Source organism: Gigantopelta aegis, chromosome 4 (assembly GCF_016097555.1).
Source record: "Gigantopelta aegis isolate Gae_Host chromosome 4, Gae_host_genome, whole genome shotgun sequence".
Lineage (NCBI taxonomy): Eukaryota > Metazoa > Mollusca > Gastropoda > Neomphalida > Peltospiridae > Gigantopelta > Gigantopelta aegis.
The window spans coordinates 52,543,614-52,571,037 of NC_054702.1; the positions used below are offsets into that span (position 1 = coordinate 52,543,614).

The window sequence follows — 27,424 nt, forward strand, 5'->3', positions numbered from 1 at the left end:
TCAACATTCTTTTTACCGGCCTCGGTGGCGTAGTGGTTAGGCCATTTTGTCTACAGGCTGGTAGGTACTGGGTTCGGTTCCCAGTCGAGGCATGGGATTTTTAATCCAGATACCGACTCCAAACCTTGAGTGAGTGCTCCGCAAGGCTCAATGGGTAGGTGTAAACCACTTGCACCGACCAGTGTTCCATAACTGGTTCAACAAAGGCCATGGTTTGTGCTATCCTGCCTGTGGGAAGCGCAAATAAAAGATCCCTTGCTGCTAATCGGAAAGAGTAGCCCATGTAGTGGCGACAGCGGGTTTCCTCTCAAAATCTGTGTGGTCCTCAACCATATGTCTGACGCCATAGAACCGAAAATAAAATGTGTTGAGTGCGTCGTTAAATGAAACATTTCTTTCAACATTCTTTTAAATCAATAATTTGCCAATATAAAGTGTCATCCTCTCAATAAAACCTTCAGAACTAACATCTTGGAACATCACTAATAATGTGTAATGATCTGACAACAGGCAGGCAATGCATTTCAGACATGATGGAGGCATTTACATATTGAGTGGGGTGGGGTGCTGACTGGGAAAGCAAAGTTTCTAGGGGTGTGTGTGTCAGGACTATGCTCCCCTATAAAATGTTTAAAACTAGATGTCCTAAATTGCAATTTCCTGCACAATTCATCTCTGCCGTAAGATCTGCTACCAATATTTTTAATTCAGAATTACTAGGGGCTCTATTCCCCCAGCTCCCCTGCCTGTATTTGTGTACTGGGGCGTCATTAAACATTCATTCATGCAGTCAAAGGACATTTAAGTTGAACATGCACCTGTAAATTCTCCCAAACTTTCTTCTTGGGTTTTAGTTCCTCGTCTGGTGTTCCTTTATCATATCCCTCGATGAAGACGCGTTCTCCAGGCGCACTGCCCTCTGGTGGCTCTAGAGGTTCTACAGCTCTCGGGTCAGCACTGAAAATCCAACACCAAGACACAATACAGAAATTTATACAAGTTGTATACCTACTGAATATAACAGAACACTTGTAACTAGTTTTAAAAGTAAATGTGGAAGTTTGAAACACATATACACATACATACATACATACATACAGAGAGAGAGAGAGAGAGAGAGAGAGAGAGAGAGAGAGAGAGAGAGAGAGAGAGAGAGAGAGAGAGAGAGAGAGAGAGAGAGAGAGAGAGAGAGAGAGAGAGAGAGAGAGAGGAGAGAGAGAGAGAGAGAGAGAGAGAGAGAGGGGGGGGAGAGAGGAGTGTCAGATTGACAGAACGAAAACACTTGTAACTAGTTTTAAAAGTAAATGTGGAAGTTTGAAAAACATACATACAGAGAGAGAGAGAGAGAGAGAGAGAGAGAGAGAGAGAGAGAGAGAGAGAGAGAGAGAGAGAGAGAGAGAGAGAGAGTTAAAAACAATCAACAAATATTTTATTTCAGTTTGGCAAAATAATTATTGATATTTTTTTGAATTTTTAACGTTAAATAGATAATTTGGTGAAAGTTCCTGCTCTCCCAGAGCTAGCCCTGTCTTCTCACAGTGCTTCAGTTTGTAAACTATGTTAGCGTGATTAACACCTTGAGAAACACTCACACAGATGCACACATCAACATGGCCTGTGACTCGACCCCTCTCATCTTGGCTGGTTTCAGGTTACAGAGGAAAACTCCCAGTCTGTCCTGCAGCTCGTTCATAGGAAACAGTCCCGCGAGGCCGCTGACCACAGTCCTCGGTTTTGCTTCACCGATATCAACTGTTTCCACATACAGGCTGTCTGCATCAGGGTGCTGCAAGGAAAAACAAACATCTCAAAATATTCGCCACGCACAGAAGGAGCGAAATATTTATTTAACTACACCCTCAGCACATTTTGACTATTTGGTGTCTGACATATTGTTATTTTGATATTTTGTTAAAGGGACACACCCTAGTTACGGCTAGTTGTTAACCATTACGGCGTTGTTTTTCGCCATTACACCCATTTTTTCACAAATAAAATTGCACTTTACTTACCGTTTATTATTTAGAATATACATTTCCATTCACCTGAAGTGTTTTTTGGTAATCCTGGTTTTTGCAATACCACAAAATGCATTTTTCGTATTTCATAAATCGCCCGCACGTCTGAGAAAAAACCGTTGAGCAGACAAGGTCTAATCTATTTTTAAAGGGGATATTTCTATTTCAATGTCACAGACGTTGGTATATCACGTGACCATTATCATTTTGGTTCGGTTTGTTTTCTCGCGCAATCAACATCCGATTTGTTGTTGTTCATTTGTGAGATTTTTCTTCACAGTTCGTGAACATTTTCAGTAACAATAAAGTTCAGACAAGTAAGTGTCTCAATACAAAACGTTACAAACCCTTAAAACCAATAATTTTGCTAAGTCTTACGATATCTGGAGAGGGGATACAACCAGGACAGAACAGGAGAGGTGAATGAAATGCACCCCAAGTCTGTGAAATTTGTCGTGACGTAGGCATTGTTGTGCTTCGAGCGACATCTACTGGTGACATCAGAATACTAACTTTCAAAATTATTTCAAGCAATTGAGACATGGGGATTCCCATGGTATTTATCGATATAAACCTGCTTTTTCACTCCATTTGATAAAAACGTGATCTAAGTGTGTTACAGGTTTGTAGATTAACCAAATTATAATTTATTTTCGCTGGATGGAACTAGGGTGTGCAGCTTTAATAGAGAATGGCCAACAATAAAGCAGCAAGGGATTTTTACATGTTCTTTCCCAGACAGGATAGCACATGCCATGTGCTTATGTACCAGTCATTTGCCACTGGTTGGGATGGGAAAAAGTCCATTAAAGACAGGGCTAAAATTTTCCAAAATATCTTGGGATACCTGCAGGCCTGTACGCACCCCCATCCCCCAAAATTACCAAAAGGTCCACGTTTTTTTCAATCAAATTTAGATAACGTTTTTCTTCCGTTGATTCTAATCAAACTTAGCCATTGTTTGTCTAGTCACAAGGAACTTGCACCCATCCACCCTGCCATTAAAAATCCTGCGTACAGGCCTGACCTGTTCCAGTCAGGTTAAGTTGAAAAGAAATCCACTTAGCAAATATTTCAAATATCACCATTACCTAAAAGCAGGGCATGACCATATTCCACAAAGGACAGCCATAAGCGAAAAAGAGCCAATTGTAATATTATAACAACTAAACTAAAATAAGGTGTTTTTTTAAATCCAAACCTGACTGACAGCCGTAATCTTTCCAACTCTAAAGTCCAACCTTGAGGGAACAAGCTCTTCTTCAGCTAGACCACCCTTTGCACCCTCTAGAAATATAAGTAATATAAACTGATTCGTACCTTTATTTATTTTTAAAAACACAAAAAATAAAAAAATAATACAAAAACAACAAATAAAACCCCAAACATTGTTGAGTAACAATGAAATACACATGAAACTTCAACAGCATCTAACTTTGTTTTTTTAAATTAGGTTATAGGATATTTAATTAAACATTATTTATTATGCAATTAAAACAGTAATACTTGGCATAAAATGTTATGTTATAAAATAAGACTGTAGTCACTATACACTTACATAAATGCTCATTCTAATACTTGTACATGGACTTAACGGTATATAGGAAATGCAAATCTGTAATTGAATAAAGTGGGGCAGTGTGAAAGATGGTTGTTATTAAATCTCTTAAGTGTAAATTGTATATAGAATTTTATGGCAATATCCCTTGACTAAATACCCTAAACCTTTAAGAATTGAATTAAAATCAAGAGAATGAAATTTTTATCAAACTGAATACTGAATAAGATAAAACAAAAAAGAAATAATTTTTCAAACAAAAACAATCTTCTATATTCATTCAGTATATCCACCTTCAATACATCATCTTGTCTCGTCAGTGACCGGTTGTTTTCTCTTATCATATATACATAACCTGACCTCTCACCAAGTACACATGTACATTTATCCACCTTATACTCAGGGACCAAACATCCTAAAGCAGGGTTCTCATTAATAATGCGATTTGTTATACTGATTTGTCACAGTGACTTGAACAGTATGTGTGGGAAGACGTTATGTCATAAGATTACATGACATCAAACAAAGTTTGTCAGTTTAAAAATATTTTGCGGGAAATGTAAGTGCATACAAATTTCCACTGAAATAAAGAAAGCATGAATGCAGACAAGTAACAGAACAATTATTGACCACATCTGGACAAAAACTCCCTCCAGTTGACAGAAATGAACAGCTGAACTTTAATGTGATTTGATTGGCTGAGAGCTTATGATTATATCATCAGAAATAGGAAATATTCTAATCAGAACACCTTCGAAATGACTTGTCATATCAGACTAATGTCGTTCTGATTTAAGTTTCTCACAGTATTATTTAATTGTATGCGACAAGTCGATGTGACTAATCGCACAATGAGAATGCCCCTGAACACTCAATGGAACGGCTAAAATCTTCTGTTTTATTAAGAGTGCCTGTTTCAGGTATAAAAAGAAATCCATGTACATAGCATTAAATATACTAACTGCGGGGATTCTAGAATTTTTATAATTAAATATACTAACTGCGGGGATTCTAGAATTTTTATAAAATCCACTAGCCATGGGATCAGCGATTTAAAAAATGTACTAGCCATGATTAAAAATTCACTAGTCCTAGTTTACTTCAAGTTAATACAATTTTACTAAATAATAGTAATAATCAGATATGTCACCTAAAGAGGGAGATAGAGGTTAAAAACACTAACATTGGGGGGTTGGGGTAGGGGCAGGATATTAATATTTACAAAATAGATTTAACTGCAACATTTGATCCAAAAATAATTGACTAGCTGTCGGGCATGGCAATAGTAGTTATTTACTAGCCGAACATTGAATATCACTAGCCATGGGAGTGGGGCTACCATAATCTAGAAGTCCTGTAACTGCTTACTTGTTTTGCTTGGATAAGCTTCTGCTGTTAGTTTTTTTAACTCGGGTGATTCAAATTCCTTTCTGATAGGATCGAGGAGCTGATTTAAGTAAACCTCCACGGCAGACTTCAAGTCTCCAGGGTGCAGTTCCTGTAATCAGCAATATCTTCTATCATTGTCTGGATATTTATGAAACTCGTAAATCAAAACAGCTGGCCAGGGATCAGATGATCTGAACTCAACATGTATTCTTTATGTAAGTAGATTATAAATATAGCAAAAGCAGATTTAGGATGGGGGTTTTTTCCAATAAAGGAGCCCCATGACATTAATGCAATGTTGTTTGGTGGCAATATATTGATATGAAGATTCTTCACTTTACACAAAAAAGTAGAATTAATTGACCAGAATTGGAGGGGATTTGGGCCAACTGACCCACACTTCAATGCACATCAGTATAGCTTTATATAAAAGAAAATGTTACCACAATTAATCCTTGCCAAATTACAAAATTAATACAAAATGTCTGCTAGAACACTAATTTAAAACATTAAAACAAATATAATTAAAACATAGAAACAAAAATACTGTGTTAGCAAGTGACTGTACTTCCTTAAAAATAACAGTCACATGGTTCTTATCATGAGTGTTATTCAATATGTAAAATATGAACTGAATGGTTTGCCAAATATCACTTAACTAGATGAGGTTGATATTTTACATGATAAAAAACCCACGAGTAGTGAATTCTATTTATCCTGGGGCGGGACATGTGTGGTGTTTTTGACAGAATGTATAGAAACTGCATTGAAATCCATTCAAAAGCATAAGAACAGAACAGAACAGAACAGAACAGAACAGATGTTTAACGACACCCCAGCACAAAAAATACACTGGCTATTGAGTGTCAAACTATGGTAAATCCAAAACATGCACAGCTGTCATCAGTTAGAAATAAAAATAACATGTGACTTTATTTCACAGAATTATTTAAATTTCAAGCTACTATTATCAAAGAAAGATTTAAAAAGGCGTTTCCTATGTTACATACATATTTTTTTTTTAATGAAGACCTATAACTTTACAAACTAACACCCATTCAACAGGACATACCTCTTTAGCAAAGGATTTTTCCAGTTCCTCGTATGAATGATAGGTCATGTCTCCTCCAAAATCCTCAGACCTCTTTACACAAAATTCTGCAAAAAGGAGGAGTTGTCATTACACAGTTTAACTATAATAAACCACGAAAATATTATAACTGAAGTATTAAAAATACTGCGTGGACTGCTTGAATGTTACTAAATTTTAGTAACAACTGTAATTCTGACAAAGCGTGGGGTGAGATGAAGCCCAGTAGTAAAGTGCTCGCTTGATGCGCTATCTGTTTGAGATCAATTAGAGCTGGGGGCGGTATACCATATATACCCTTCAATATCGGTATCATGTCAATACCGATTTACCGTACCGCTAATTTCAAAATACCGATAATTTGATACTGAAAAATGTTATCCATCATTTAGTAAAGCACTAACAATATATCTGACAAATGAAAAATAGTTGAAAAGAAGTGAGAGGTGAGGGCCTTGTGTATGGTATTAGGGTGTGAGACTTAACTCGGATATGCATTTAAAGCCGAGTATACCGAAAATACCGCTCGATGTCGGTATTAGTATTGTATCAATACCGAATACTGTACCAATACTGAGATAAATCACCCGAAAAATACTAATACCAAACCTGAAATTTCAGTACCGCCCAGCTCTAGGATCGATCCCCATCAGTGGGCACATTCTCGTGACACTGGGTTATTTCTCGTTCAAGCCAGTGCACTACAACTGGCATATCAAAGGCTGTGGTGTGTGTTATCCTGTCTGTGGGATGGTCCATATGAAAGATCCCTTGCTACAACATTCAATCAATCATGCTTTTTCTGGACATAAAGCTCAGCTATCTGGACGGTCTGTCTTGGACAGGGAGATAACTGTTAGATAACGTCAGTGTAGTGGTCTCAAATCTCTGTAGTATGTGCTATCCTGTCTGTGGGATGGTCCATATGAAAGATCCCTTGCTACAACAAACATTCAATCATGCTTTTTCTGGACATAAAGCTCAGCTATCTGGACTGTCTGTCCTGGACAGGGAGATAACTGTTAGATAATGTCAGTGTAGTGGTCTCAAATCTCCCCACCGAGCTGTTAAAATTCACACTGACTGGGAAAGAAAGAAAGAAATGTTTTATTTAACGATGCACTCAACACATTTTAATGACGGTTATATGGCGTCAGACATATGGTTAAGCACCACACAGATATTGAGAGAAAACCCACTGTCGCCACTTCATGGGCTACTCTTTCCGATTAGCAGCAAGGGATCTTTTATATGCACCATCCCACAGACAGGATAGCATATACCACGGCCTTTGATATACCAGTCGTGGTGCCCACCGACGGGGGTCGATCCCAGACCAACCGCGCATCAAGCTAGCACTGTACCACTGAGCTACGTCCTGCCCCTACGATGGGTGGGAGACGGGCGTAATAATTTCCCACGAAGGCCGGTTAAGAATGACAACTATCACATACCTTTTGTAGAGCTCAGTGGGAAGAGAACGTGTTTACAGAAAGACAGGATCCCGTTATCCTCTATATTTCCTGGCTCACAGAACGCCTTCTTGAGCTTTTTCTTTATCTTAGCGGGTGAATCCAGCAGATCTATCTTGGAATCTTCTTCGGAAGAACTCATTTTTGTCCCTGTTAAACCTGGAACTAAAATATCCAAAAACATCTTGATAATTAAACTCATAAAAATGTTCAACAATAGCAAAAACAGTTTTTCAAAATGTTTTTTCTTTTTGCTGAATATATCAGTGTGTAACAGTCATAACAAATTGTATACAAAAATTACATTGAATAATTACACCACCACACAAAAAATTGCAATTACAAACCATACAGTTTGACATGCACATAAATAGTTTTCATTTTCTTTCATTCTTATCTAATGAGACTTCTGACATCATTTTATACTGACTTGCTTTAAATTCTACCAATTTAGTAATGTCTCAATATAAATTTTGTATTACTTTTTATTATTTAAGAAAAATCAAGAAAGTTGAGATGATTTTTACTTGCATGGTATCTGACCAACTCGATCATCCACAAAAATCAACTATAGCTTATTTTAATACCTTTCAAAACTACATGTAGGTACATATATGAGCAAGCAAATAAATGAATGAATGAATGAATGTTTAATGACACCCAGGCAAAAAAAAGAAACCGACTTGCCATTGGGTTGTTAAAAGGAGGTACACAATCCTAAAAGTCAGATGCAACAATCTTACCCATTGGATTCATTAGATGTATTCTTTTTGTAAATCCAAGTTGTGGCAAACACTGGAAAAACAACAACCGGACGTAAAACAGAATAAAGACACAATCACTACAATTTTATTATGTAAACCTTAAAAAATCAGTTTTCATTAATCACTGGTCAGTATCTAGACCAGTTGCATTAAACAGTGTATAATTACATATGGTACACTGTTTAATGCATCAGCCTACTAAATCAGCTTGCTGTACAAACAGGAATACACGTTTCAACGACACCTCAACAGAGCAGCACACTAAACAACTATGGCTTTTTGGTATCTAATTTATGGTTATTTCAATACTTGGTTGAGCAGGAGAGAGAGAGGAAACCCACTGCCATCAAACTTTTTCTATCTTCAAAGCAACAAGGAATCTTTTAATATACTCTTCAAAAAAAGAAACGCAAAAGGGTACAAATGGGTTATAACTCCGATTTTATGTTTCCTACCAGTTCATGCTTTGTGAATATAAGGTCATTGCATGTCCCAAACACATTCCCACGGTTACATTCGATAAAACGCAGCTACTGTACAATAAAGTTCCAAAATGTGAATATTCGCAAAAACGCAGCCATGTGCAAACCATGTCACCACTGCACGTGCGTTGTCTGCACGTGCAACATGAACACCGACAGTATAAAAGTGCAGGGTGTTCGCTTGCCTGGCCTCTGTATCTGGCCGACAGTTGACAATCCAGGACATGCCACGTCTCAGTGAACCGCAGAGAAACAATGCCATCGGCCGACTAGACGCAGGCGAATCCAGAACGGCCGTTGCCAGGGCATTCCATGTGTCCCCAAGCACCATCTCCAGACTGTGGGACCGTTACCAGCAACATGGATCAACACGTGACCTCCCTAGATCCGGTCGACCACGGGTCACTACCCCCGGGCAGGACCGCTACATCCGGGGACGCCACCTTCGGGAACGATTGACTACTGCCACCTGCACAGCCGCAGCAATACCAGGTTTGCGCAGGATATCCGACCAGACCGTACGGAACCGCCTACTTTAGGTAGGAATTCGTGCCAGACGTCCAGTTCGAGGTGTCATCTTAACACCACAACACCGTCGACTCCGACTGCAGTGGTGCCAGATTCATCGACAATGGCCTCAACTGCGATGGAGACAGGTGTGGTTCAGTGACGAGTCCCGATTTCTGCTCCGACGTCATGATGGAAGATGTCGCGTGTATAGGCGTCGTGGTGAACGTTATGCGGCAAACTGCGTGCAGGAAGTGGACAGATTCGGCGGGGGTAGTGTCATGGTGTGGGCAGCCATCTCACACACTGGCAGAACTGACCTGGTCCACGTGCAGGGCAACCTGAATGCACAGGGCTACATTGACCAGATCCTCCGGCCACACATCGTTCCAGTTATGGCCAACGCCAACGCAGTGTTCCAACATGACAACGCCAGGCCTCACACAGCACGTCTCACAACGGCTTTCCTACAGAACAACAACATTAATGTCCTTCCTTGGCCATCGATATCACCGGATTTGAACCCAATTGAGCATCTATGGGACGAGTTGGACCGACGCCTCCGACAGCGACAACCACAGCCCCAGACCCTGCCCGAGCTGGCAGCAGCCTTGCAGGCCGAGTGGGCCACCATCCCCCGGGACGTCATCCGTACTCTGGTTGCTTCAATGGGCAGGCGGTGCCAGGCAGTTGTCAACACACGCGGAGGCCACACCCGGTATTGACTCCAGATGACCTTGACCTTGGTGGTGTGTCCTATCACTTACTCACAATGGACTAGAGTGAATTGTGAACAGAAGAGTATATGAACTTTCCACAAAGACTGGACAGCACATACCACATTATTTGACATATCAGTATGGGAGCATGATTTGGACTGGAAGAAAAACCAGGCCATAGAGCACATTGATTTATTAATCATCGGCTATTGGATGTCAAACATTTGGTAATTTGACATAAGAGTCACAGAGAGGAAACCCGATACTTTTCCCCATTAGTAGCAAAGGATCTTTTATATGAACCATCCCACAGACAGAAGAGCACATACCACGGCCTTTAATATACTAATTGTGGTGCACTGGCTGGAACGAGAAATAGCCCAACGGGTCCACTGACGGGGATCGATCTTATACCAACCACGCATCAAGTGAGCACTTTACCACTGGGCTACATCCTGCCTAAGTAAAAAGAAATTTTGTGTTTTAGAATAATATGTATTTACCTTCTCTGCATAAGTAAATATTTTTCGTTGGTCAACTCCGCCAAACTGAGCATCAACTCCTAAGTGCTGTTCATCGAGTGCCTGAACAGAGAAAACAAACAGTCACATCAAGAGAAAAAAGAAAAAAAGAAGCTATTACCTAACATATGGTTATTATGACATAATGGTTATTAATGACGCACTCAACACATTTTATTTACGGTTATATGGCGTTGGATTTCCATTATGATTTCACATGATGTCACCACACTGAAAAACATTGAAGTGGGAAAAATCACTCATCAAATGACATTTTTTCCATCACATTGAATGCCTGTGCACAGAATCACATATAAAGAAAAGTTACTGTGTATATGCACACTGTATCGAAAAACTTTCATGCAATATCTCATTAATGGAAAGTAGGACTTAATATTAACTGACATTTTAAAAAGATTGTTTTAATGGGAGAAGATTTGGGTGAAGCCATTTATGTTTAATATTCTTATAATTTTGAACTCTGAAAGAAATTTTATTTCACCTGCAGTCCTGGGTAGAGCAGCCCACTAAGGAGAGGATGTTCCACCTGTTTGACGACTTCAGCTCCGGCCTTTCTGGCATCGTGCTCTGTGACCACCGAAGAAAGTCGGTACATATCTAGTGTGTATTCACTACAAATTGAAGAAAATGGGTTGTTTGGACCAGTTCATCTATATAGGGGTAAAGGCACTAAGAAACAGAGGTCAGATTATGTATGAGATTTAAAAAAAAAAAAATTCAAATGTAATTTTTTGTTCCTGCAACAATGCTTTAAAAACTTAGATACAAACCCATCGACTTCAACTACTGTAAAATATGTATTATATAGTTAAAAATATATGTAGTTTTTCACTAATGCCAAAATAAACCACATAACATGCATTAATAGTCCAATAATGAGTCAACTAGCACTTTTAACACATGACTGTATATAAATTAGTTAATTTTACCTCCTGCATACAAAGTTGATATATTTTTTGAATGTTTAATGCTAAAACCAAATTGACTTGAGTAACACTCTTTGGTTAAATTCTACTAGAATCCAAATGAATTCCCAAACTTGATGTCATAAGATTCCAGAGAATTTTTTTTTTTTTTTCATGAATTGTTTTTATATAATGCACAAAGTAACTAATTAATTCAGAATTTGATGCTAATTAAATAATAAAATTATTTGAAAACAGATATTATACTTTATACTTGTTTACTGACCACTGGATGTCGAACTAGAAGGATAAGTTTTAGTTAATTTTTTAACATTAATGACCTTGCAATTTAACTGGATTCCCATGATTTCCATTTACAGAAATATTACAAGAATTGAATTCCCAGATTCTTGTCAAAGTGTTCCTTTGTAAGAACTTTTAAAACAGCTGTGATTACCGGCTAAGCTGGAAGTCTGTTCCCCTCACAAACTTGAGCTTGTCAAGTGGCACCCCGATAGATTTGAGCATCGCCTTGATGACATGTTCGTAGTAAGATGTCCGCAACTTCAGCAGCTCCCATGGGGCTTTCATGTTATCAAGGTAGGCATGGAGATCAGCAAACAGAATAGTTACCTGAATATATATATATAAATTAACAAAATATTGAATCAGCAAGATTTCAATAAATCTCCTCTAAAAAAGATTTCTTCAAATGGCAGACAAAGATAAGTACGAAAGGTGGAAGATATTATGTATTTAAATAAATGTAAAAGACACACATTTGCCTACTGTCATATTTGTTAAATGTCACAATATATAAAAAATATCTTGACTTTGCTGAAGAGCTACAAATATTTACAATATGAAATAGTGATGAGTATTACCAAAATGTTTACATTGCGATACACTAAGATACAGGAGCTTGTATTGTGACACATGTATGTATTACAATATATTACGAAGACCAATTCTGGATTCAGCTAGGACAATAGTATGATGTCAGAAGTATGGTTTAAACCAAAATAGTACATTATTAACGGTAATAGTCATTTTATTTTTTTCTCTCACTGCCCTCGTATAGTTCTGTATTAATTAATTATATTGAATATTATTACTGCATCTCACTACAATGACATTTGGTAAAATTTACTAAACCTAATAAATATAGATTTCAATGTTTGTCCTAAATATTGCTTTTATTTCATTCACTGTTGGAAATTTATGGACAAATATTTTCTATTTGCAAGTTTCATATCTTTCTATATTCTTGTTCATCAACATTATTTCTATATCAAAAATCGTTTATAAAAAATAAGAATTAAATACCCAAAACACTGAATAACATTCAATTTTGATGGAGTGTTCTTGACCCGTTCCTTTGAGTTCCAAATGGTGCAAAGGAATATAACTATCTAATTTTGTTAGAATCATTTGCGCTTGACCTAGTTGCGAAACGTCTACTAATTCATCATAACCTTCAATTTTGTGGGATAAAGGATAAAGGGCGAGTAGTAATAATAGTGTTTATGCTTAGCTTAACAAATAGTGAACACCCTCAAAATATACTTGCAATTTGGGGTAAATTTAGGTAATATGTGATAACAACACTGTATATCATTCTAACCTCACATCCTGCATTGAGAAAATCTGCAAGCTTGGACATAGGAACAAAATAACCTATGTGAGGTTTTCCCGTCGTAGCTGTTCCCCAGTAGATTTTCACATCTCTCTCCTTCAAAATAGGCAGAAGTCTATCCTCTCCTAAAACCTCCTACAAATAAAACAAATCAGATTAACTCAGATAACACAATAACTTAAAGAGTTCTTTAAAAAACAAAAATATGAAAAAGAAATTGAAATTATTATAGGTTTTTTTAAATTTAATTGTACCATATAAATATGTGCTCTTTTTGTGTAAAAATAGCCATTTCAAATGCAAGATAATTTTTCTAAAATATTGTTTTCCAGCTTTTTTTTCGGGTATGGCAATAGTAGTTATTTACTAGCTCAACACTGAATATCACTAGCGATGGCAGTGAGGCTACCATAATCTAGAAGACCTGGTATATTTTGATCATGTACTGTTACAAATCAAGTTATCACTTGACAATGGCGATTTACCCATTTTTATCACAGTTATGGCCCTTGAATTTCGGAGTCTTGAAAATTGGTTGTTCCTGGTAGAGGACATGTATTGCTGTACCTCCAAAACTTGAGCCAGTAACTTTAAAAAGTCAGTACACCAACCTGCAAATTTCTCTTCATAAGCTCCAACTTTTTTTCTGGTGTTAATTTCGCTGCCATGATTGCACTAACTGTAAAAAAACAAAAACATTCTATATAAAATTTTAATACAGAGTTACCCTTTATGTGTTCCCACAGAGATTAAAACGAGAATAAATGAATAGGTATTGTCCGTTGCCCTGTTTCAGTGAGGTCCTGTTTCGGTGGGTGTGTCGTCTGTGCACAACAATGCGTACATTTGAATATTTTTTTTTACAAATTTTACTTCTGCATGGGAAAAGTAAACAAATTGTCATATTCACAGAAATGTTGATAAAAATAAAGTTAAAACAAGCAAAGAAAGCAAGATTGAACTTTACCCACTCATAAACATGGCACACACATTTCTTAATACGGTACCTTTTTTCTATGATTTTAAAAGACTGTAATTTGAAAGAAAACTTAATTTAAAAACTATTTCGGTCTATTCTCAGCTGTAATGGTATCTGGTTATTAAGTCCCATGATTGTCACTGTCTGCTGGTAAAACTATCTTTACAGATACTTGCCAAAAATATCTGGTCCTAATATGTTTTAACATAAATATCTTTCTGGATATCTGTTTATATATTTATTAAAGGGACACGCCCTAGTTGTTAACCATTACGCCGTTGTTTTTCGCTATTAAACCCATTTCCTCACAAATCAAATTGCACTTTACTTACATTTTATTATTTAGAATATACATTTCCAATTACCTGAAATGATTTTTTTTGGTAATCCTGGTAATCCTGGTGTTTGTAATACCACAAAATGCATTTTTCGTATTTCTTAAAAACGCACGCGCGTCTGAGAAAAAACGTTGAGCAGACAAGGTCTAATCTATTTTTAGAGGGGATCTTCCCATTTCAACGTGAGGTTTTTCTTCACAGTTCGTGAAAATTTTCATTAACAATAAAGTTCAGACAAGTAAGTATCTCAATACAAAACGTTACAAACCCTTAAAACCAATAAGTCTTATGATATCTGGAGAGACAGAACAGTTGGAACATGCCCAGGAGAGGTGAAAGGAACGCACCCCAAGTCTGTGTGCACTCTGGGAAATTTGTCGTGACATAGGCATTTCTGTGCTTCGAGAGACATCTACCGGTGACATCAGAATACTAACTTTCAAAATTATTTCAAGTTATTGGGTCACGGGGATTCCTATGGTATTTATCGATATAAAACCTACTTTTTCACTCCATTTTATAAAAATGTGATCTAAGTGTGTTACAGTTTTGTAGATTAACCAAAATTAGAATTAATTTTCGCGGGCTGAAACTAGGGCGTGCGACTTTAAAACTCAGAATGCAGGTTATATTTTTAATCAAACAATTTTACCATTATAACTATTCATTTGTTCAACTTATAACACGATTGCAATACATCGTAATTGTTATATTTGTTTTCCTAAAATGTTGTCTGTTAACATTGGTAATTTTGTAATTTGCCTTGAATATTTAAAATATTTTTTTAATAAATTATTATAAACTGTGCATGTTTTGTTGAACATCATACATGTTTTGATAAAACATTGAAAAATTTGGTGTTGGAAAGTTTTGCTGTAAGCTATAGCACTAAACGGTTACCAGTCATATCGTCCCCGGTTCCTACCAAAAGGTCCCGGGTCACACCGACTACACAACACATGCACAATAATTATTTGAGAAGTGGAATCAAATTAAATGTCATTTCAATCCTATTTAATCCCTGAATGCCATTAGGCCTATACATTAATATTTTTCTTCCAACATTTTTTTTTCCATGCCCAACAACGACATCTCTTTCGCCTTTATGCCATTTCTAATGAAAATGGTTGCATATAAAATGCGGATTGCCCTGACATCTCGTAAACTCAGCTGTGCCGTCTACCTTTAGTCGATTGATATATTTGATAAAATAATAATTTGATTATTATTTCTTTCTTTTACAGAGAACGTCAAGAACCAATTCCTCAAATGGGATTTATACATATTTTGCCAAAACATCCTAGAAAGCACACTGGGGCATTATTTAAAACGTTATGGTCCTTCGTACGCGGGTGCGTTATGACGCGGGGACGTTACGGTCCTTCGTATGCCGGAACGATTTGACACGGGGACGATATGACGCGGGGACGTTATGTCTGGTCACCCACTAAAGATATCACTCACTGAAACAGGTTACATAGTTAACAATATTTACTGCTGATGCATGTTAGTTTTTTACGCACGTGTCGTAAACTTAGCTACTTAGCAACCAGTTTAGTGCTCATGTGAAGCGTAGAAATACTAATAAAAAGGTAGGTATTTGAATAACAACTGTCTGTTTATAAATATTGATATGCTTTAGAACTGAATGCTTATGCTCACCGAAACTGATTCACCCGTGATACATATATGAGACTATAGGTGTGAGGAAACAGTAACCTTGCTTAAATGTTGGAATATTTTTTAAACTACAATATTAAAATAGTACGCCTTTAACGTAACAAGAAGTGTAGAAATCTAGTTCTTCTGCTACATTAAATATCTGATTTTGTTCCATCCGCATTTTACCAACACCCCCTTAGGGCATAAAGTTTGTTTTATTTCGGTAAAAAAATAATTAAAATTATTAATTAGGTAATAACTTAAACTATGAATTAACAGAAAACTGCACCAAAAGGCTCTATGTTGAATGAACTACCTTCCCTGAAAGTTTCATTAGAATCTATCTAAAATTAAAAAAGTTATGACACTTTCTGTATTAAAAGTTACTGGTAATTAATCGAAAAGGTCACAACTTTTCTTTTGTTTTAGTAGTAAAACAAAGCCAAAAAATGGGCGTGGTGCCACATCTTGAAAATGTCATAACTTTTTAAATATTGAACCTGGAACAAAAATTAAAACTGCATTTTAAAGCATTTCCTGGGCTCTGTAGAATAACTGATTTATCTCTATCTTTGTAGGTTAAATTTTTTTGTCACATACCTAGGCATACAACCGTGTCCGGTGTATCGGCGCGTCCGGTGATTCGGCGCACTTGGTATTTTGCTTAAGTATGCTTAGGAAGTTGTCATGTTGTCGGTGTTTTTAACAAATTAAAGTTCAATTCCATTTCCAATGGTTAATCAAGTATCAACATATTTATTGTTAAGGGTGTAATTTATTTTTATTTTTAGAATTATCAATAATTATATCATAATTTCAAAATAAATCATTCACCTGTTTTCGTATATATAAACGCGAAGTAGGTCAGCCTTATTGATATTAAGAATGTTAAAACCAGTCTAAAAACACCTTTCCCGCATTTTTAAATTATAGTAAACAGTATAAATGTAATTATTTTTGTTCGGTTATTTTTATTTAAACTGAAAAGGAAAACATAGACAAATGCAAAGAAAACGAAAATTTTACACCTTAATTGACAGTCATTCCAGTTCACAATTGTCACATTGTTATAAAAAATAAAAGCGAAATAAGATCCACGTGTGTGCACAATCTACCCGAGAAAAATAAAATCCATGTAAGCATCTTAGCCATGCATGACAATGAACATGTATGCATCTGCGGTACTGTGCCACTCAAGAAAACGATTCCGAAACTGATCATGAGTTTGGGTTACATGTGGTGCGTTCGGGTTTCATAGTAGTATGTTTTACACCATATTTAAAATGTTTAATTTACTCGACATAAATCAATTTAAAAGTATTTAATTCAAACATATGCACTGTTTCATTGGTGAGAGACAAATTTTATTAAGTATTTCACAGTGGGAACGTAGAAAAAAATACATAGCTTGGTCAGGGACTGAAAAGAGTGCGTAAAATTCCTTCTAGCTCTCTTACAGTCAAAGTTTCGGGCTACTGTGCCACTCAAGAAAACGATTCCAAAACTGATTATGAGATGGGTCACATGTGATCGTTCATTTTCATAGTAATATTTTTTAAACCATTTTAAAATGTTTATTTACTACAAAATTTGTAGTGCACTTCAGATTATGCATGCTTCATTGGTGAGAGACACATTTTATTAAGTATTTCACAGTGTTCACATAGAAATGGTTTTTTTACATATTGTCGGCAAATTGTTAACAACAGAAAAATAGGCCTACGACCGTTAGATTTCCTCCAAAGCAACCCAGACACAAATCTTGAAAAAACCATTAAAAGATACAGATTTCACATACCAATGATTTGTCACCTATATCTTTTCGCTGAGATTATAGGGAAATAGCATAATTTTGTATAACGACTTTTATGGAAACTTCAAGTCCTGTGATATGATAGGACTTTCTAACAATGTCATAACTGTTAGATATAAAAGCAAACCGTACGTCTTATTATTTGGAATTAAATTATTTTTTAATGATACCACTAGAGATCATCGATTTCATAGTAATTGTGCATCACTTCATCATTACTTTTTTCACCGGTCTTGGATTAGTATCCTAAACCGTAACATGGCCATGCAGAAAATTGTATTTTTCCCTATGGCAATGCATCTCAGCAAAACAACTGGCGACATCGTTACAGTCCGTGTCATGTGGAATGTGCCTTTGTAATGGTTTTTTTTTATGGATTTGTGTCTGGACAAACTTGCTGGAAAATGGCAAAAAGGTAGGAGAGTAATTTTTTGTAGTTGCCAACAATGTGGTTCGGACATTGCGGGTGCGCCGATCACCGGCACTATAGTCCTACTTTTAAAAAAAAAACCTAATTTTTTAACAAAAAACGCCATATTAAACCTGTGCAAAATAAAATATGCAACTGCGAACAAATTGTTGTTACATTGCAATAAACACTTTCCTGTTCCAAATCAGATGCAGAGCCCCTAAGTTTGTCAGAGTTCTCTGTTTTGTTTTTAATGCAATGCTTATCTTGCTTTAAAAAAACCGCTTGTTTTATGAGTAGTTTTAAACAACTGGGGACTGTACATCCATTAAACAATAATACCGGTGCACATTATTTTAAAATATGTCCTCGTATGCAATATTGAAGATGGCAATGATTTTGAAATCACCTTTTTAACAACCGTTCTTTTTATATGCTACGCGTTAATAGGCAGTGTGGTGAATCGATAGCTAGCTAACGATGTTCTAGACCTGCATCAAAAATAAAACTTTAATTTCACTGGGTTTGCGGGTCTATACAGTTTACATTTTATATACTAATATTGCTAACGACTAACAGCTATCTCACTGTCCTGGATATGCAGCCCAGATAGCTGAGGTATATGCCCAGGACAGCGTGCTGAAAGCTTTCCCTTGATTGACAATACAATCTGTTTCCTCTATATATATATAGAATAATACAAAGACATTGAAAAACCATAAATTTGTAGCTCGGACACCTCTAGCACTCTCCTTATTGATATGTGTGTTGGGGGTAGGGGCTAGAACCATCTGGTAATGTAAAGGTAGCTAAGGAATATGGAAAGGTAAACAAGGACATAAATACGTACAGTTATGTATGGCATGTAATATATACTAACTGAGTTGTCAATAAAGATGCGTTTTGTTGGAGAGCCCGGGCCGATAGTAACACTTTTTGTGTCGTAGTTTTTTTTCTAATTTATAAAATCTTATTATCAATTGATTTTCCTTTGACCAAAGTTGAAGCCGTTTATAATATCAGCCATATAATTGTAAAGTTCGCTCAGCTTTATTTAAATGTAGGATTTTGGCTATTGAAAATATTAAAATTATTGATCAAAAAAGATCAATCACATTTTCTCATTAATTGTTCTGAACTTAAACTAACAAGACAAAAACGTTTTTACAAACTCATAGATGAGTTAACTGCATTTCAATCCATGAACAACTATGATAAATACTACTATAATATCAACCGCCCTGCTGCCCATCTTGTAACAATAGCAAAGCTCTGTTGGGACATGAATTCAGCAAGAACTAGGTTATTAAAAAAAAAAAAAAAACCTTCAAACAACAACTATCAAATGATAGGTGGCAAGTCACTGCAGCACTTATAACCATAAATTGTTTTATTTTGTTTAATGCATGTATTTAGTCATTCGTTATTTGTATCACTAGCTTTACTATTGCTGGGTCACCAAACCGTGTTTATATGTGCATTGTATAATTATATATACACCATATGTAAGTATGGAAATAAATTATAAAGCATTTTGTATTGTATTGCATTGTATTGCATTGCATTGTATTGTATTGCACCGTAACCATATGTCTGACGCCATATAACCGAAAATAAAATGTGTTGAGTGCGTCGTTAAATAAAACATTTCTTTCTTTCTTTCTTTGGTGCATATAAAAGATCCCTTGCTGCTAATTGAAAAGAGTAGCCCATGAAGTAGCAACAACGGTTTCCTCTCAATATCTGTGTGGTCCTTAACCATATGTCTGACGCCATATAACCGTAAATAAAATGTGGACGAACCCCCAGCTGAAGCAAATGGTTCGCTTTCAGAACTAAAACATACAGGTTTATACATATGGAGTTTCTGGTGGTGCAAAAACAAAATAGAAAAAGGTCGACTTGGTTCATATTCGAACCCCCCAGGTCCAGATCACTCTACGCCCCTGGTGGAGACGTTGATGCGTACATGTCTGTGGATTTGAAAAACATTTTGTAGTCAGGGTAACCTGTAATGTTCCAAACTGTCTACTTTTGTAAATTGTTACATTAAAAAAGTCTGAATTTGTAGCCTTAAGTTTGATATTGTCATCTAATTGTCGAAAAAAGACCCCACCTTCAACAACAAAACAAAAACATGTCAAGTAAAGCAGTTAATGTATTTATTCACAATGTTCGATGGATAACATATAGTGCGGACGGGGGCATTCAAATATTACGTAACGCTCGAAGGGGTAGGTGGGTATAATATTTGAATGGCCACTAGGGGCCTATGGGACATCCAAAGCGCATATATCCATTGATCACAATGTAATGTTGCACAAATTTAAGATGTGCACAAATTGTTTATCATGACATATGTTTACTATATCCCTAGTGAAAACTGAACACAGTATATTTTATACACAGTGTATTAAATTGTTAGTATAACTTGACGCGTTTTCCCATACTCCAGACATTGAGAATATAGGGTCTAACATCTAATAGATAACACAGTACATTTAGTATCATTAACTGATTGATTGATTAAATATATATTTTTTAAATATATATATATACAGGCCTCACGCGAGGTCAAAATCATAGAGCGACGACACTTCGGCTGTCAAACTTTAGAGAGGGCGAAGTTTTTAACAGCAGGGATTTGTTGTTGTGTGGTGAGTGCCGACTCAATAATTAGTCAAATGAATAATATATATATATATATTTTTTTTTTTTTTTTTTTTTAAACAAAAATATATACAACTTTGATAAATGAAAAGAAGTCTTCTACAAAAAGCTCATCTTTGTGGTATATATCAATTTCAAAGCGGAAATTGGTAAATAGCAAAATAATTTTAAATGATTTTGAAATTTTAAATATACAATTAAGTCAAATCCATTATATCATTATCAAATGAAAAGCAATTTTGTAAATATAATTCATCTTTGTCGTACAAATCCATTTCAGACCCAATACTGGTTGATAATTAGCAAAATGATTTAAAATTTAAAGTTTTTAAAATTTTTAAACATGCTTCAGTCAAATATACTACACTACTCTTTTAAATCAAGTATTAACTGTATTTGATTTTTTAAAAACTGAATCTGTTAAGACCTTCTTGTGTGATAAAATGTCATTATAAAACAATGGTCTAGTTTGTGTTTATTTAATAGGTGAACACTTCAATGTCTTGCACTTGGCGGGTTCTAGTTTTATAACCAATGGACTGTTCTGCCATTCCGCAACACAGGCTTCATTTGTTCGAAAATCAGTCTGAAAGAAAAGAGAACATTTGTGTTAATTGCTAACTATAAAATATTTTGTTAACTATTTTAAACTAGGTAAAAGTTTCTAAAATAAATATATGTCATCTATTTACACGGTTATCCAAGATAACTGGGGAAAAACAAACAAATAATTAAAAAACCCACCACCTCAACAAACTAGCACTATGTGTGTTTACAGATAATAGTTTTATACAATACCTAGCTTCAACATTCTTTTAAATAAATAATTTGCCAATATAAAGTGTCATCCTCTCAATAAAACCTTCAGAACTAGCATCTTGGAACATCACTAATAATGTGTAATGATCTGACAACCAGTAGCCGATGCATTTCAGGCATGATGGAGGCATGTACATATTGAGTGGGGTGGGGTGCTGACTGGGAAAACAAAGTTTCTAGGGGTGTGTGTGTCAGGACTATGCTTCCCTATAAAATGTTTAACACTAGATGTCCTAAAATGCAATTTCCTGCACAATTCATCTCTGCCTTAAGATCTGCTACCAATAATATTTTTTATTCAGAATTACTAGGGGCTCTATTCCCCCAGGTCCCCTGCCTGTATTTTTGTACATTCATTCATGCAGTCAAAGGACATTTAAGCTAGCCCTGGATTTAATTGGCTGAGAGCTTACGATTATATTCGTCAGAAATAGGAAATATTCTAATCAAAACAACTTCGAAATGACTTGTCATCTAAGAGTAATGTCGTTCTGATTTAGGTTTCTCACAGTATTATTTAATTGTATGCGACAAGTCAGTGTGACTAATCGCACAATGAGAATGACCCTGAACACTCCATCGAACGGCTAAAATCTTCTGTTTTGTTAAGAGTGCCTGTTTCAGGTATAAAAAGAAATACATGTACATAGCATTAAATATCCTAACTGCAGAGCTTCTAGAATTTTTATAAAATCCACTAGCCATGGGATCAGCGATTTAATTTTTTTACTAGCCATGATTAAAAATTCACTAGCCCTAGTTTACTTCAAGTTAATACAATTTTACTAAATAATAGTAATAATCAGATATGTCACCTAAAGAGGGAGATAGAGGTTAAAAACACTAACATTGGGGGGTTGGGGTAGGGACAGGATATTAATATTTACAAAATAGATGTAACTGCAACATTTGATCCAAAAATAATTGACTAGCTGTCGGGCATGGCAATAGTAGTTATTTACTAGCCGAACATTGAATATCACTAGCCATGGGAGTGGGGCTACCATAATCTAGAAGTCCTGTAACTGCTTACTTGTTTTGCTTGGATAAGCTTCTGCCGTTATTTTTTTCAACTCGGGTGATTCAAATTCCTTTCTGATAGGATCGAGGAGCTGATTTAAGTAAACCTCCATGGCAGACTTCAAGTCTCCAGGGTGCAGTTCCTGTAATCAGCAATATTTTCTATCATTGTCTGGATATTTATGAAACTCATAAAACAAAACAGCTGGCCAGGGATCAGAGGATGTAAGTAGATTACACATATAGCAAAAGCAGATTTAGGATGGGTTTTTTTTGGACATAAATGCAATGTTGTTTGGTAGCAATGCACTGATATGAAGATTCTTCACTTTACACAAATAAGTAGAATTAATTGACCTAAAATGAAAGGCATCTGGGCCAATTGGCCCACATTTAAATCCACATCAGTTTAGTTTTATATCAAAGAAAATGTTATCACAATTAATCCTTGCCAAATTACAAAATTAATACAAAGTGTCTGTGTCACGGAACATGCTCTTAATTTGTTTCGTCTGTGGCGATTTAATTGTGTTAGAGGGCCGTGTGCAGTTTATTGCCCGTAGCCCAGGTGGACAACTTGTTACGTAAGACTTCTGCGCGACCATCCTCGATCTGGCGTTCCAATATGCACTTAGCCCCGCTGTGGAGGCCATGTGGCGAGTAGTTACGTAATACCTCTGCGAGTGCGGTTTCGACGACCGTGATTTTGGCGACGATGGCGTCAGTAGTCTGACGATCAGAGAGAAATAATATCGACTCTAGTAGAGATGAAATATGAGATGATACGTGAGGTGCCGCCTTGTTCCCCCAGGCCAATTCTGATTTTGGAATAAATAGCTAGGATTTAGAGATATCTAGGAGAACGATTAGGAAGGCTCCGGAGGAACGTTAGTCCGTTTGGACTTTGGTAAATATCATTTCTGCTCTGTGTATAACCTTGATGTGATTGATGTGACTTAAATATTTTAATACTGTATTATACCAATATTCTTTAGACAGTGTCTTCGGTCATCTGACGAAGTAAATCGTAGACTTATTGTTCTAACATTATATGAGTATTTGGTAATATAAAGCTTAGCCAGTCATCCCAGCCGACCTGGGTAAACTGTAGGTTATTGTCTTTATTGTGATAAGTATTAATTCTGTGTTACAAGATTACTGAAGAGTAGTTAGGGTTAATTAAAAATTAACCCATTAGGAATAGAGCTGTAATTCCTTTATTAATTAAGTTCCCCAAGAAACGTTCTAAATTATCACACGTTACTGAACGAGTAGTAAGGGTTAATTATAAATTAACCAGTTAGGAATGGTGTTGTAATTCCTTTATTAATTAACTTCTCCTAGAAGCGTTTCTCAATTATCACACGTGTGGGTGTGGTGTAACGGTGAAGTGATTCGCATATTGTGTAACTAGACACCTAGAGATTAACTAATTAAGTGATCAGTTCTGGGTTGTTATTATTGTTGTTATTAATTGACTACTACGGCTGTACATTTGTCAGCGTAGATGAATACAGATTCCAAAGTGTATTGTGTTTTTGTTGTGTTTTCTAGAGAACTAACGTGCTGTATTATATATACTTTATATAAGATCGTATCTCTGATCATACCTAGAGACGAGCCATACTAGGTTTAACAGCCTGTTACAGAGAGATCTAATAGATATACAAGTAGGAGAGACATTTTGATAATCGTGTTTTATTCGGTTACGGGAATTATAGAATCCCCGTGACAGGAGTAGAAAATTGGGGCGCTCGTCCCGGATCTGAAACGGGACATGCATATTTAAAAAAGTATTGTTTGTAAATGGGGGCTTTATAAATTAATTTTACAAATTTACTCGAAGTAGCACGTTGTTCACTAGAAAATTAATTAATAATAAGTGCGTCATATCTAAACATGGATAAGAATTTGCTGGATAGGCCTACGCTCAGTGTAGTGGAGATTAAGCGAGCACGTAAGGCCGAGTTAGTTGAAATCGCGGGTGAGCGAGAAATTGATTTAACATCAGCTAAAACCTTAGGTGATATAAAGACAATTATTATCCAGGAAGTTTTTGGTGATAGGCCTGTTATGGAAGACAGTGAGATTGTTCCAGAGATAGAGATAAATGAGTTAAGTGTGGAACAACAATTAGCTTTTAAAAAGCTTGAGTTAGATAGAGAGAGAGAAGAGAGAGATAGAGATAGGGATAGAGAAGAGAAAGAGAGAGAAAGAGAAGAACGTGCATTAGATAGAGAGAGAGAGAAAGAGAAGAGAGGGATAGAGAGAGAGAGAGAAAAAGAAGATAGAGATAGAGAAGATAGAGATAGGGATAGAGAAGATAGAGAGAGGGATAGAGAGAGAGAGAGAGAAAGAGAAGAGAGGGATAGAGACGATAGACATAGGGATAGAGAATTCCAGTTAGCAAAATTAAAAGTGGAACATGAGTTAAAGTTGAATACTGAAGAAGTCAGACGAGAAGCCGGAAATGGGTTTAACATGTCAGAGGCTTATAGATCAGTGCCGGTATTTGATGACGAGGAGATAGATATGTTCTTTCAACTTTTTGAACGGGCAGCTAAATTGGCCGGAGTCTAAGTGGACATTGTTAGCCGTGTCTAAGTTTAAGGGGAAGGCTAGTATAGCATATAATTCAATGAGTGATGAGCGAGCAAGTCAGTACGACTTAGTTAAGGCTGCAGTGTTGAGGGCTTATGAATTACGACCTGAGGATTATCGTTTACGGTATAGCGAGTTGAGAAAAACGCAGGGTCAGTCTTATAGTGAGTTTGTGGATTTTTTTTTTTTTTATTTTTTTTTTTTTTTTTTTTTTCTAAGAAGGCAGGGATGTTTGATAAATGGGTTGTTTCTCATCAGGTAGAGTCATATACCGAGTTATGGGAGTTGTTGATCTTACAGGACATTAAAAATGGATTACCAGTTAGCTTACGTATTCATTTAAAGGATCGTGATGTCAAAAAGATAGAGGAGGCAGGTATAGTGGCAGATGATTACGTGTTAATACACAAAGCTCAGGCAGTACCGGGTAGCTCTTTACAACAGGGTGATAAGAAGAAATTTCAGCCAGGTTTTTCCCGGGAAAGTAACTATCGGGGAGAGTCATCTAGTTGGTCAGCTAGTCAGGCAAGGAATGCACCTGGTGGGCAAAGTAAGGATAGACCTGCATTATCAGCCAATGCACGAACTTTTCGTCCACATTGCAGTTACTGTAAAAAGGATAACCATCTTATCGGGGACTGTTTTAAAAGGAAACGCGATAATGCGCAAGTGGTCGGTTTAGTGAGGTCAGCTCCGTTAGCGAGAGAGTTAATGGTTAGTCCCATGGCAGAGAAAGTAAACCCGTATGTGTCCACTGGTATGGTTTGTGATGTGAAACAAGAGTTGTGTCCTAAGGCAATATCAATCTATAGAGATACCGGGTGTAGTCAGAGTCTGATAACGCAAGAGTGTTTAGCTGGTATTGAAAATTCAGACATAGGACGTAGTTTGGTTTTAACCTCGGTTACTGGAGAAAATATGGTTGTCAGGTTACATAAGGTTTTCTTGTGTTCGAAGTTTGTGACGGGACCAGTCATTATGGGTGTTGTGAAGGACTTGCCTGTTGAAAACATAGGAGTTTTGTTGGGAAATGATTTGACTAGTCAGTGTTGTCAGCCGAAATGTGACCAACTGTTAATTAAAGACAGCACGTTAGCAATTGAAGAGTGTGAGGTTGATGAGATTAAATATCCTGCGTGTGTAATGACTAGGGATATGACCAGTAGGTTATCACGGGATCTAGAGGATATTTGTGATTTGTCTGATACGTGTGTGAGCCATGAAAGTGGAGTGGATGAGGTTGTCAGTAAAATGGTAGATAAGTCAACTGACAAAGTAAATGTGGTAGAACATGTTGATCTCCCGCAGAGGGGAATTGAACCAGTTGTGTTTTGATAGAGGGGACTTACCTTGTATTAGACAAGAGTTAGTACTAGAGCAGGGGGCTGATCCAATTTTGTTGGCAGCTCGCACTACCTTGTTAACTGTGGACAAGGGAGCATTAATAAATAAGAGAGTTAGAAATCGGAGGTTGCCGGCGACCGAACTAGCTAGGACGCAACTGAGCCATGCTCAGAGCAAAATAAAATCAGTGTTTGATAGGAAGGCTAAGAGTCGGGAATTTAAACCAGGGGATAAGGTGCTGCTGTACCTTCCCATTAAACGGGGTTCTGTGCAGAATAGGTATTTCGGGCCCTATGTTGTGCACAAACGAGTTAATGAGACAGGGTATATGATAAACACTCCTGATAGGGTTAGGAAAAGTAGGTATTGTCACATCAATTTGCTAAAAGGTTATTTTGACAGACTGCCGATAGTTCCAGAGAGACCGGTCCAAATTGAGAGACACTCAATTTCCTGTGATGACGTCAAGACTGCAGAGGTCAAGTTGGCCAACGGCCAGATTCTAGCAGACTTGAACCCCCAGCGAGCAAAGCTGACTACATTGATACAAGACAATGTTTCCATTTGTCGGGACCTTCCAACGGTTACCGACACCTTAAGCCAAGATGTGCGCTTGGAACCCAACGCTACACAGATTCGACAGCATGCCTATCGGAGAAAACCTGGAAAACGTGCGACGCTGAGAAA

At 36.7% G+C, this 27,424-nt stretch overlaps 1 protein-coding gene across 1 annotated transcript in view; it reads right to left on the bottom strand.

Moving 5' to 3' along the window:
- The window catches only part of LOC121370726 (tyrosine--tRNA ligase 2, cytoplasmic-like), a 90,569-nt gene that overhangs the window by 946 nt on the left and 62,199 nt on the right, over nt 1–27,424 (bottom strand). The window contains exons 16-28 of the mRNA XM_041496150.1: nt 22,806–22,935; nt 13,694–13,761; nt 13,071–13,217; nt 11,904–12,079; nt 11,023–11,152; nt 10,503–10,583; nt 8,271–8,322; nt 7,510–7,692; nt 6,038–6,123; nt 4,945–5,074; nt 3,220–3,305; nt 1,593–1,786; nt 819–957 (exon numbers count right to left, since the gene is read on the bottom strand). Coding sequence (XP_041352084.1) covers nt 819–957; nt 1,593–1,786; nt 3,220–3,305; nt 4,945–5,074; nt 6,038–6,123; nt 7,510–7,692; nt 8,271–8,322; nt 10,503–10,583; nt 11,023–11,152; nt 11,904–12,079; nt 13,071–13,217; nt 13,694–13,761; nt 22,806–22,935 — 1,602 coding nt within the window. The remainder of the gene's footprint in view (nt 1–818; nt 958–1,592; nt 1,787–3,219; nt 3,306–4,944; nt 5,075–6,037; nt 6,124–7,509; nt 7,693–8,270; nt 8,323–10,502; nt 10,584–11,022; nt 11,153–11,903; nt 12,080–13,070; nt 13,218–13,693; nt 13,762–22,805; nt 22,936–27,424) is intronic.